At 36.0% G+C, this 13,883-nt stretch overlaps 1 protein-coding gene across 11 annotated transcripts in view; it reads left to right on the top strand.

The window, feature by feature from the left end:
- MAP2K5 (mitogen-activated protein kinase kinase 5) overlaps positions 1–13,883 on the top strand; it is a 269,517-nt gene that overhangs the window by 119,292 nt on the left and 136,342 nt on the right. For all 11 annotated transcript variants that reach the window (XM_027067609.2, XM_027067613.2, XM_027067608.2 and 8 more), the window contains exons 12-13: positions 1,060–1,121; positions 7,863–7,911. In XM_027067609.2, the coding sequence (XP_026923410.1) occupies positions 1,060–1,121; positions 7,863–7,911 (111 nt within the window). The remainder of the gene's footprint in view (positions 1–1,059; positions 1,122–7,862; positions 7,912–13,883) is intronic.

The raw sequence follows: 13,883 nt of genomic DNA, 5'->3' as shown, positions 1-13,883 counted from the left end.
GTGAGCACTGGGTGTTGTATGGGAAACAATTTGACAATAAATTTCATATATTAAAAAATAATAAATAAATAAATAAATAAATAAATAAATAAATAAATAAAATACTTGCCGAGGAAAGTTGTGCGGTTATTTCAGTGATGTTATTGTTGGCTGCGGTCCCTTCTTTTGAAACTGCTTTCAGAGCAGTTCTACCTATCTAGTGAGGTTCGCAGTGATTTTAATTTACCCGCATGTTCATCTGATAGATATTTATCAAGTAGCTGCTATCTTCTAGTTGTACTAATTTCTAGGTTATTGAAAATTTAAAACCAGCAAACAATGTGGCCCTTCATTTCCTATGTGCACAGTCTAATGGTTTTGGTTTTTGGAACTGCCAGAAGCTGGATTTGGTAAAGATGAAGGATGGTAGTGAATACCGTTTCAGTGACAAATAGGATACAAGGAGATTGGTTTTTCTTTTTTTTACTTCATAAAGTGGTTTTCAAAGTGGTATCAAAGAGAATTTAAAAAGCAAACAAAACCCATTTTGAACCAAGTATCTTTGGAATAGATCGATTGCTTGTCTTGGTACTTAATTTGAAGGGCAGTATTCATTAGACAGATGTCAGTATTACTACTTTATTAGTTTTTATGTGTATTTTGGTCCTTATATTCACCACCTTTTGTTTGGTTAATGTGAAAATTCTAAGATGATCCTGGTTTACATATGAGAGTAAGGTAGATACCTGAATGTGGTTGAGCTGTTGACCTTTAGTTTTGAGTATGTATTTAAGTTTATGTAAAGTGCAGGGTCTGGTGCTGCCCTTGACTAGTTTATTTCAGTTTTCACATGTAGGCGATTGTACTTAGAAATAAAATGGAGATACCTAATTATGCTTCATCTGGAAGTATGCTATTATGTTATAAATAAAATTGGACTAAAAACCAATTCTACCATAGACATCCAATGCCTAACATAAGAAGAAAAAAAATATTCTCCCAATAAATGCACAGAGGAGGGGCCCAATGCAATGTTCTGGTAGTTTTATTTATAATAATGAAACATATCTGTCTCTACAGGAGGATCTTTGGATGTATATAGAAAAATTCCAGAGCATGTCCTTGGAAGAATTGCAATAGCAGTGAGTATATATGGCTTCCGCCTTATGAAATTTGGATGATTTAATTTTTCATGTCAAACCTGTTCTCCTTATATACTCAGAATATTGTGTTCTTTTTCTTCAATCCCTGTTGACTTGCAGGGCCTTCTTAACTCTTCTTTTCTTGTCATTTTTGTGTTTTCTTCTTTTATAGACCAAACCACAATAACAACATAGTCACAGGACATCCTTCAGGCTTATGGGTGTTGTGACCTATTGTACTTTCTTGTGTTTGCAGAGACCTTAGTACACTTGTTAGCCAGTAAAATTTCCAGGTTCTTTAACAAGAAAGTTGTTTAGGGGACATTTTGTAGTTACAGGCATATAATTAGAAAATACTTTCAGAGTCAAAATTATTAAAATAAAACTACTTATAAGAAAAACACAACTTTATTCTTAAAGATTTTTGCAGACTTTTTGTGTTTTTGGTTTTTAATTTTTTTTACCAAGTATATCTAGGAATTTATTCCCTTTGTGATTAAAAGCAGATTTTCTGTTTTCTGAATACACAAATAAATTGACATAATATGTCAACTCAACTAACATTACTATGTAAACTCCAGATTTCAAATTTGGAATAATGTAGACTACACAGTGTCGAAGAGAAGTCACGAGGTGGTGGAATAGTAAACAGTTGCTAATCTAAAGGCACTCTGATAACTTAAGCAGTTTAATGCAGAACAAAGCAATTATACCATGTACCATTTAATTAAATGGCTGATTTTCACATTCATTATACATCAGACTGACAACTCAGATCCTTTAATCCAACACGGACACTTATTTAGTCTTAGTTCATTGTAATTCACAGCTTTCCTTTCTTCTTTCTAATTATTAGTATGAACTGCCCAGGGTGATGAGAACTTTCTTTTCTGATGCTATTGCTAAGTAGCTTCTAATCTACATGTTTAGGTAGATTAGTTTAGTATGAAATTTGAGTACTTAAATCACTATTTTAGATGAAAATAAAAATGTTTCATTTCCTCTTTTAATCTCAGAAGGGAATGAATGCTTTGTGGCTTTTGGCAGTTCTTGGCTCTAAAGTTTAATAACACGTATAATAAAGGGCAAAAAAAGGCAAAGATACCAAATGAAAAGGAAAAAAGTATATGAGTTCTGTATACTCACTTATGTGTTGAACTTGGCTAAAATAGGAATCTGCTTTCTTCTGTTAGAGAAGCATGTTCTTCCTGGACTTCATAAATCTTACGTCCCTCTTGTGTAGGGCATCCACACAATACCATTGTTCTTTTCATTTCTACTGGCGTGAGAAGCCTGTGAAGTGAATGGAGTCAGCAAAAATAATAATAATAATAATTTGGTTTCAAATACCAGGTTTACCTATTGGGTAATTGAAAATACGGCAAAAATTATTTTAGTGAAAGGCACTCAAAATAAGCACTAGCCCAAAGCATTGTTTACATTTGCCCTTACATTTTTTAAAATTAGGGGTTTTTTTCCCCTAATATGTGTCCAATTTCTTTAGCTTTTATGGCTCATCAGGTCATAGTAATGAAAACTGCCTGTGGCCAGAATAAAAGAAATGCTTTTGATAATTTTGCTCTTCATCTACTACTTTCTATAAACTCTGCTGGGGCCTAAACTTGTATAATGCCTCCCAAGTGTATTTTTTTTGTTTCATGTAATTTGAGTAGGCTACAAACAACTAATCCTGTGTTGCAGCTGACAAACACAAGTGGAAGCATTCTCCCAGTTAAAATAAGACTAGCAAATTGATGGTTTCCAGGTCATGGTTTGTAAAAGTAAATAAATACTCTCATAGCCTGACTGGATTCCTGGTATCCTTAGTTGTTTCTCCTCTAGTATTGTGAAGACAGATCATCATCTTCTGTTCCCTTGGGTTCCCTCAGTGAGGCCAAGGAAGCACGTGTGTGCTCTTGCCAAGTCAGAAGCAACAGAATCAGATGAGAGAAGAGGGAAATGGGTGCATGTTGAATACCTCCTGTGCCAATTGTTGATACATATTTTATGTATAAATTTTATGTCATTTAATCTTTATAGCAAACTCTGTAACGTGTAGGTTATTGAACATATTTTATACATGGCAAGATGAGATTTAGAGAAGTTCAAGTTACCTACAACTAATCAGTAATAATTTGAACCCAGGGCTGTTTCACTCCAGACCCCATGCTTTTTCACGCTGCTTTCCTAAGAGAAGGAGAAAAAAGGGGAGGAAGGACTGAAAGGGAGAACAAGGGTACAAAGAAAAGAAAAAGGAAAAAAGGAGAAGTACATAAGACAGTAATGGAGTGACACATACAATTGCTTCAGATTCTTTTCATGTCTTAGAACCACATGTAGGCACCTCTCCCACCCCCAATTAACTTTATTTTCCAAGTTCTAATAATCTGGCATGCTGTGGAGGTCCAAAGATCCAAGGTTCATTATAGGATGGCCCCCTGTCAGCCTTGATGATATGTTGTTCAAATTTTCTCTTGTAGGATATATGGCAAGAGGATATAAAAAAAAATTAATATAAACTGGCTGATTTCAGCTTCTAGCTTGCTCAGTGATTTTTATCTGTTTTCCATTTGAATGTGGTCTCCGAGAAAGAGGAATGCCTTCTTGCCATTCCCTGCCATCTTGCACGTTTTATTTTTCTTCTCATTTCTGAAGCAGTGACACTGTGTACTGTATTTTGAGTGCTAATGTTGATGGAAGTTGTCCCTGAAAGGATGTGCACTTGACATGTCAAGGAGTGAGTGATTGACAGCAGATATAAGTACTTTTAGTGTCAAGGCTTTGTCAAGTCATTGTTGTGAAACCCAGCCTACTGAATACCAATAATACCCTCTAGATTTTCAATGGACAGATTTCTAGCTCTCCATATACTGCTTTTCATATACTTCTAAAGGAAAACGTGTATTTTGACAAAGTTGGAAGAGTGACATATTCTTTTGAATCACTAACAAGATTTATAATTTTAGCAAGTGTCACACAATCAGTATTTGTTTTACTTTTTTCCTGCCTGATCTGAATATATAATGGTTTGCCTTCCCCTTGTGTGTTTTCTGGTTATTCATTTTTTTTGTGGACTGATTTTTAATGGTGAACCATCTTTGATGGGAAGGTTTTATAATATGCAACTAACCTTACAAGTTGAAAAGCTTAACCCTATTTCCCAACTCAGAGGTGATTATTTCCATGCCAAATAAGATAGCCTTATCCTACTACTCAAAGAGAAAATTGTTTTCATTATTGATGTTATTTTAATAAACATTTAAGGAAATATTTTTGTCTTATTTCCTCCTCCTATTGGTTGCCATTTTACTATTTTGGTAGTTTCTTTTTCTTTTTTTCTTTCTTTTTTTTTTACTATCTTACTGTCCAGAACATATGTGTTTTATTGTAATGTCACTTTTTCCAAATCCTGGAAGAAATGATTTGCTATAAATATATATTCTGTTCTCTTAAAACAGACAAACTTATCATGGAAATAATCATACCTTGCTAGCAAATCTTTCAGGAGTACATCTCTCTCTAAGAAAACAATGAAAATATGTTAATTTCTGCTCAGCATTAATTGATGTAAATTTTACCTTCTTCTAGATCTTTAGTATTTAGAAATTGGGTTTCTTCCTGTGCATTTCTGTTTTTAGAATTGCTCATAGTCTTTCTTGATCAACTAAACTCCTTGTGTATTTAGCTCTAGGCTTCTTTTCATCATTTTCAAAAATACATAAATCACTCAGTTACTCCTCATAATGGTAGATTTCCTTGTTCTTATACTCCTGACTCACCTAAAATGTTCTAATATGATGAGTACTTTTAAATTCTTGAGTAAATTTTGAGTGATAGTGGTTCATGCATTGTATCTGATATGTAATTATGAATAGTCAACCTTGAAATTGTTAAATTCACGCTCATCTGCATACAGGGTCAGTGGGTGTGAATAAAAACATGTGCTTCCCCTTTTATAACAATTTCTATATAAAGATTTTTACAAAAGATTAGTGATTAAACTTCCCACATAGAAGGTAGCACTTGTAACCCACATACTTAGGGTCTTAGAAACATTTTTTTTTTCAGAATCTTATTTGACTATTCTTAACACAGGCTGTTCAATCAAAAATCCAATCTAATGTGAATGTTTTTATTTTCTCACTTTATTTTCTTGCCCTGCCCTTTCAGTTTCTAGGTGAGTGTACACTTGCACCTGCCAGACTGGCTTGTGAGGCTGATCATCTTGATATACTTTGTTCTTTTCTACCCTAATATCATTTAAAACATTTTTTTAGAAACTTTTTTTTAAACTATTTTAAACTTACAGAAAAGTTGTAAGATGCTTCCTCCAGATTTCCCAGTTGTCAACAGTTAACTACGTTTGGTTTTAAAAATACGCACAACCACACACACACACACACACACACACACACACACACACACACCCCTTGGTTTGAGAGCGTAATTCATTCTGGAAACATGCTTGTAATCCAAAGCACTTGTATATCAAAGTGAATTTCCCCATAAGAAATAATGTAAACTCAGATGATTTGTTCTACAACCCCAAAATATTCATATAAGAATGATTACAAGGGGCACCTGGGTGCCTCACAGTTGGTTAAGTGTCCAGCTCAGAGCCTGGAGCCCACTTTAGATTCTGTGTCTCCCTCTCTCTCTGCCCCACCCCCACTCACTCTCTGTCTCTCTCTCTCTGTCAAAACTAAATAAGCATTAAAAAATTATATTAAAAAGAGAATGATTATAATACTATAATGTAATACAAAATGTTAAAGAAAATAAAAAACATAAAGAAAAATAAATTAACCTGCACGTACCTTTGAAAACCTTCGTGGCTGGTATGAGGAAGACAAGAGAGAGGAGGGTTATTGTGCAGGACAACTTCCACTATCACTAATGGAATCACTGCTATCTATTGGCTGAATGGAATCTTTTTCTGCATGGGGGCCATTGTATATGCTCTCACAGATGTTGACTACAGTACAATGTTAAAAAACTCTTGTCAGACACTGTATTTAGTGTAACTGGCAATAAAACAGCAGAGGAAAGGGTCTATATCTGCAGGCAGCCTGACCTAGAATGAAGCAAAGCATCCCTAAACTTACTCTTGTATGGAAAAGCAAAGGACTGTCCATAGGTGCTTTGAAATGACCAAAAATACACAAGTGCCAGTTGTGGGCACCTTCCAATGTTCTGAAAAATCACTGACTTCTGCCAAACACTGTGGCCTGAGACCGAGCATCTGAGCATGGGAGACGATCACCCACGATCCTGCAGTGGGAGAGAGTGAGAGCCTTTGGCTCAGTCGTGATCATGTGATGTTCGGTGTCAGATACTACTCGTATTGCAAGACATCGCTCGTTTATTGAGTTAAAATTTATTAGAAATGTTTGCTTGTCTTGTCGAACATTCATAGGACAAGTTACTCACAATCTAAGGTTTTACTGTATGTGTATATATATATATATGTATATATGTATATGTATATATGTATATGTGTGTGTATGTGTGTATATATACATTTACATATATATGTGTGTGTATGTATGTATTTTTTTCCCTGTAACATTTGAGAGTAAGTTGCAGACGTCATGACCCTTTACCCGTAAATACTTTAGGTGTATTTCTTGAGAATAAGGGTATTCTCTCACATCCTTGCTGTATACTGATCAAAATCAGGAAATTAGCAATGGTATAATACTATTATATAATCAACAGTCCTGACTTAGATTTTGACAGTTGTCCAGTAATACCCTTTATAGACCAAAAGAAAAAAATTTCTTGTCCGGCATCCAGTCTAGGATTATATACTGCATTTAGTTGTCATGTCTCTGGTCTCTGTTAACTTGGAGTAGTCTCAGTGTTTCTTTGTCTTTCCTGACCTTGATTTTTTGGAAGAGTACATGGCCCCAACACTTTGGTTGTATATTTTTATCCTGGCCTGAACACTTTCTTCTCTTTTCATCACATCAGTTGAATCTGTTTCTTAGGGCCCAGAACTTTAGTAAAGCCTTCCTGAATACTGACAGGAAAAGCAATCCTGATTACTGACAGAGATTGCTTTCATTAGCCAACTTTTTAAAAATATCTTTCCTTGGTCTTAAATGTCATGACTTTTTTTTTTTTTTTTTTTTTTTTTTTAGTTTATTTATTTTGAGAGACAGAGCAGAGGAGAAGCAGAGAGAGAGAGGGAGAGAGGGAGAGAGGGAGAGAGACAATCCCAGCAGGCTCCATGCTGTTAGCACGAAGCCTGATGTGGGGCTTGAACCCATGAACCATGAGATCGTGACCTGAGCTGAAACCAAGAGTTGGACGCTTAACCAACTGAGCCACCCAGGCACCCCTTAAATGTCATGACTTTTTAAAAAATTCTGTGTATAAAAGTATAGGAAAAAAAATGAAAATCTTTGTCCCTTTTTCCTGTCCTTTTTTTCCCCCATCCATTCCACCACTGAGAACTTAGTAGATGTACTTCTAGGTCATTTTCCATGCACATACACTTATTTTTTTCATTAATCATGCCTTATCTTCAGAACATTGAAAGCCGATTAGAGAAGAAACCTGTAGCTTATACATTTGGCATCCTCCAAGAACCTGGCACAGAAATGGGAGATGTTCAATAAATGTTTATTGGTTTTTAGAGTTTTAAAGGAAGAGTTATGGTTGATATGATTATATGTTTAAATATGGAAAGTTCCTGATAAAAATCATCATTGTACTGTTTCTCTTTCTTAAATTTAGGTTGTTAAAGGCCTTACCTATTTGTGGAGTTTAAAGATTTTACATAGAGGTATGTACTGAGCTTACGAGCTCTAACTTAATTTGACATTGAGTGCGGACCACTCCAGGAAACCTTCATTTTAAAATACATGATCTGCTATTTAAGCCAGCTGATATATTTGGTAATCAAAAGATGGCTGCTTTCTAAATGTTTTTCTTATCTTCTCCTTCAACTACTCTGATTTAGATTATAAACTTGGTATTTTTGTAGATGTTTACCAAACACGTAAAGGTATTTCATAACATAGTATTTGAAAATGACAGGATCTTATTTTTAATCTTAACTCTAGTTAATGCAAAACCTTCACTTTCTATACAATTGCATCCCTTCCCCTTATTAACATTTTAGATATCATCATACACAGTTCCTTAAGAGATGGCTTCACATACCTTGAAAGGGAAACCTTAAACAAGGAGTTGGTGAATGCATCAGAAATTAGTCTCTGGGTCTATTGACAGAACACTTGAGAAGAATGATCAATTAAATGAATGCTGCAAAAACAAGTTCCCGTTGTGTTTTCCAACATTTCCAAAATGTCTGAATTCATTTGGAGCAAATTATTAAGTGAGAAACAGACTATAGCAAAGCCACTTCCGGGCCTCATGTTACTAACAGTCCTGTTTAGTTTTACACATCTGCTCAGCCTTGCTTTATGCACATTTGGGGAATGCACCAGCATACACATTACATGTGATTAAAGGGACTTTTTTTTTAAAAAGGTATAAGCTTTGAGAGTGAGTAAACAACTGATGCCTTCAATTGTGCTATCACATCTGTCACTAAGGGTTGTTTTTTGTTGTGGCAGTTTTACTATCCTAGTGATTTCAGATTTCTTCCTAAATCCCTCGTCCCCTCTTGAAGAGGGTGTGTAAATTTTGACAAGCAAAACTTGCAGTTCTTGAAGGTGTTTATGCAGATTAACTGGAATCATGATCCAAATTTTCCCTTAAAGCCAGTCCAGTCTATCTCTAGGGTGTAGTTGGTACAAAATGTAGATAGATGTAAGGAGAGTGAGCTGAGTTGTGTTAGTGTTACTTTTCCTGGGAAGAAATCATCATGTGAACACATCTGGTGGGTGAGAAAAAAGAAATGGAGCATTTTCAGCTCCAAGGTTAAGAGAGAATGGTATTTAACATCACATGACCTGTATTGCTTCTGTTCCCTATACTCATTAACCCATAAAGTGGTTATGGCCATTTTAATAGAAGTTAACACAGTGGTCAGTTCTTGTCATTGTAGTGATCTTTATGGACATCTGCTATCCATTTGACAAAGGAAGTAAAGGAAGTCATCAATTCTCCATAGCAAAACCTTCATTAAAAGGACCTTGCCATGGAAATGCAAATGTTACTATTAAAGTGATCCTTAGGATCATCCTACACTGTGGACATACAGCATACTTCTGGCTTATAGTGAATTCTCCCTAGTCATAACTTTCTCTAGAAGGGTTCATAGTGGCACTAAGAACTATATATAGTGGATAGGGAAATACTGTTTTGTTATTCTGCCGTCATCGTTGGTTTTTCTTCTTTGCAATGATTGGTTTTAATTTCACCCTTTGTTTTGGAAAAATAATTGAATTTTTCTTTGAAAGATTATGCCTGGGATCTAAAAGTGAAGTCTAAGGTGTCTGTCAGATTCTCAGAACAACCATCTGTAATCACTTTGGCAAGTGTGGTTGACCACAGCCTCTCAGAGGCTGGTTGGTTCTTCCCAGCTCCGGATGCAGCTTGAGCAAAGAAAAGGTTCTTTGATCACTTAATGCAAAACCTTCACTTTCTATACAATTGTATCCCTTCCTCTTATTCATGTTTCAGATATCATCAAACCCTGTTCCTTAAGAGATTGCTTCACATACCTAGGTGATCTTGGTGGTTTTCCTGATGGAGGATATAAAGATTTCAAAAAGGAATCCTGAACTTTTCTTTTCAGTCTTTGCTGGCTAGCTCCCTTCCTATGGTGTAACCCACTGTAAAATACTACTAGTTAAGGGAAGACAATACTGTGAGGGGCTGAGTGGGGACACTGGTAATAGGACAAGAAACCCTCCCAAGGGATTTCAGTCGTAAATAAACACCAGGGAGTGAATGTGCATCTGCATCTGTGTAGATGGAAGGACTAATGAATTACAGTGCAGATGAACAGTTATTCCCCAGTAATTATGGGTTCTCAGCTAAAGAAATAAGATGCGGTGGTAATATACCTCATTAAATATCTCTATACACTTTGCTTTTGAGTTTCCTAGTTATTCATGAGAACTTTTACCTTCTGGATTAAAAGCATGTGTTTTTATTGAAGAGTGGACGAAGCCAGGTGTCCCTGAAGACTTTTGTGAAGCATTGTAATGAGAAATTTACTCTAGATTGAGTCGTTAACTTAATATTTTAGAGGTTTTGTCCATATTTAATAACTTGGATTCCATAAAAATAAGATTAAAGATGCCTTTTTATTTACCAGAAAGCTATTTAATTTTCTCCCTGATTAAAAAATTATAGCTTTTAGATCAGTTCAATCAGGCAATTAAAGATCAGAGCTTCTAAGTTCAACTAAGGCAATTAAATAGGTAATATACTTGTTTATACACTTTTGCTGTATAAGCTCATTGCTGTACCTTCTTAAAAGCCCATATATTCATTTTTGCTTTCTCTAAATGAATGATGGTGGGAATTCTAGCTGCATATGTGTCACATTGTCAAATCAAAGGCGGTGGTCCTTCTGCAGGGGGTGAGGGGTGGGTACAGGGACTTTGAGAACAGAATGAAAACAAGAGGGTACCGAGAAACACTCATGAGCCGTCTGAGTTTCTTTCTTCTTTGTCTTGATCTAAATACCTGTGTTCACTTCCCATCGTCATTTTCTTCCCCACAAATGCTGCCCCTAGAGCCAGGGTCTTGTACTCATGAACACAGACTTTAAAAGATTAAGAAATAGAGATTTATTCAGTTACCTAATGAGAAAAGAGGCAAAAAACGATATCTCACATTTAAATAGCTTCCTTGGAATACTGTGGTCCTGGAGTTTTAGCTTAAAAATATATAGATATACATATACGTATACATATACATATACATATACATATACATAAACATACACACAAACATACACATACATATATATGTGTATACATACACACACACACACACATACATGTATAGTATCTTTTGGAATGAGTAAAACCCAGTTAATGACGTCCAGACAAGCTGGTGAACATTAGGAGTCTTCTCTGCAGTGCATAGGCAGTGAGGACTGTAGAAGGGAAGGACACCTGAGCAGCGACAGTGACAGACCACCCACCCCATGAGGCTTGTTAGTCTGGTACAGGTTAGTTTCTTTGTGTGTATTATGTCAACTGGAAATTTTCTTTAGGAATTGAAGTATAACAGTTACTGTTCATAATGGATTATCAAGTATTATATTCAATAAAGTTTTATTTATTTTGTTCTTTTAAAGATTTGGTTGAGATATATGTGAAAGTACTTCATAAACTATCAAAGCCTGATAATGAATGCAAGTTTTTATTATACAATAACTATGAATTAATCACTTTAAGTTAGTAAGCATGTACCACTTCCAGATCGAGCCAGGAATAGAGTTTATTATTCTTTGTATTACCAGGTCAAACATTATGAAAATCTTTTCTCTAAGATAGACACGTGATATCACATGAGGACATAATTATTAAAAATGTTTGAAAGTTCCACCAAGATTAACTACTGTGGAAAATTGTCTTTATTAAATAGCACATGTGTGAGTCCCATAAGCATAACGTGTACTGACTGGGTAAAAACAAAGAAAATGAACAGTGAGAAAGTCTGGTAGACCAGATTTGACATTACAGCAAACATTGCAGCTTAACTTCAAAACATACATCGCCACTAATGAGGTGAGAGCCCTGCATATTAATAAAGCTGCAGCTCCAGTCATAGCCATCATTACCCACATCAAACATAAATACAAGATTAACACCTATGCCATTTCTTTGGAAGATGTGAGAATGCCCTGGCAGTAACTGCTCTCTCTTTCCCTGAGGATAAAAAATAGGAACGGAAGGGTAATGAGAATAGAGCTTAGATTAAGAAAATAAAATTGGCAATCAGGCTGGGGCAATCTTATACAGATGGGGAAGTTTATAGAAAGAAAAAAAACCTAGGTTGTTGATGTCCCAAGACATTTTTTGTATATATGAACTATTTTCTCTAGTAGGAGAGCTTTTTAATATTTTTTATATTACTTATATATTTTTTAATTTTTTAATGTTATTCTGAAGGCAAATGCTATGTGAATAGATTTTTACTTGGAGAAACTAAGTCTTGTGTTTCCAGTATGCATGTTAGAAATGTTCTCTTCTACCCCTGTCTTTACTTTTGATAAATCTGGCCTCACACAGATCTTCCAATTGGTGCTACCTCAGATGCCAATGTCATGTTGTTAGTTCATTCATCTAGCAACTATTTATTTAATACCTACTATGCTCCAGGCACTGCTCTAAGTACTTGGAATACATCAATATAAAAAAATGAAAGATTTCTATACTTGTGGAACGCATTCTAGCAGGGATGGGGCAGGCTTGGGAAAGAATCCATGAAAAATAAATGTAAGAAAAAATAGAGTGTTAGAAGGTGGTTACTAACATGGAGAAAAGAAAAAGGAGATCAGGCTTGGGGCAGACAAAGGGTAGGTGGAACGCATTCTAGCAGGGATGGGGCAGGCTTGGGAAAGAATCCATGAAAAATAAATGTAAGAAAAAATAGAGTGTTAGAAGGTGGTTACTAACATGGAGAAAAGAAAAAGGAGATCAGGCTTGGGGCAGGCAAAGGGTAGGTTGCAGTGTTGACCAGGTAGGCCTCATAGAGAAGATGAGACTGCAGCAGAGGCTTGAAGGAGGAGAGGAGCTAGTCAAGTAGGTTGATGGAGGAAGTTAGAGCAGAAGACACCAGGTGGGATGTGTCTGGAGTGTTCACAGAACAGCGAGGAAGCCATTGTGTCTGCGGCCGAGGGCAGAAGCAGCCATTAGGAACAGTTGCATAATCCAGGTGAGTCACAGGGGCTTAGACCAGGGAGACAGTTGTGAAGATGGGTAGAAGTGGTCAGATTCTGGATATATTCTAAGGGTAGAATCAACAGAATTTCCCAACAGATTGCTTGTTGGTGTTAAGAGAAAGAAAGGAGTCAAGAAAGGTTGCTTGAAGTTTCAGTGGTTGTTCAGAGTGCTAAAAAATGTTTCCTGCTACTTTTTTCTAAAAGGGAGCCCTTCATTAAAATTAAAGAAAAAACTGATAATATAAGTGCTGACAAGAATACAGCAAGCAGCTGAAACTCTCCTGCGTTGCCAGTGGAACTATGAAATGAGAAGCAGCTTGGCGCTCTCCTGCAACATGAGCCAGCAGCCCCACTCCTGGTGGCTTTTATTCATGACCCCCCAAACTGGAAACAGCTCAGATGACTTCTAGACGGTGAATGAACAAACAAGCTGTAGTTAATCCGGACAGTGGGATACCAGTCAGTAATTATAAGGAACAAACTACTGATATATGCAGCAACATGGATGGGTATCACATACTTTCTGCTGAGTGAAAGAAGCCAGACTCAATTGGCTACCTGTTGTGTAGTCCACTTATATGACATTTTGGAAAAGGCAAAACTATATGGATAGAAAATGCATAGGTGGTTGCCAAGGGGTAGCGCATGGGTTGACTATAAAGCTATGAGGGAATTTGGGGGAGTGTTAGAAATGTTCTATATCTTGATTTCGCTGGTGGTTACACAACTGTAGCATTTGTTAGAACACATAAACCTATATGCCCAGAAAGAGTGAATTTTACCATAGTATCTCAGGCTGTAAAGAAAAAAAAGAGAGAAAGAAGGAAGTCTCTACTTAGCAGTGTGGTAGAAGCTGTACTTGAGAAAGAAGTTTCCCCTATCAAAAAGACAAACCTTTCTTTCAAAGGGTCTTGGGGATTCTGTCATTATTACCATACCTC

This window comes from Acinonyx jubatus, chromosome B3 (assembly GCF_027475565.1).
Source record: "Acinonyx jubatus isolate Ajub_Pintada_27869175 chromosome B3, VMU_Ajub_asm_v1.0, whole genome shotgun sequence".
NCBI classification, from domain to species: Eukaryota; Metazoa; Chordata; class Mammalia; order Carnivora; family Felidae; genus Acinonyx; species Acinonyx jubatus.
The sequence above is the reverse complement of the archived record's forward strand: the minus strand, read 5'-3'. Positions and strand labels throughout refer to the sequence as shown.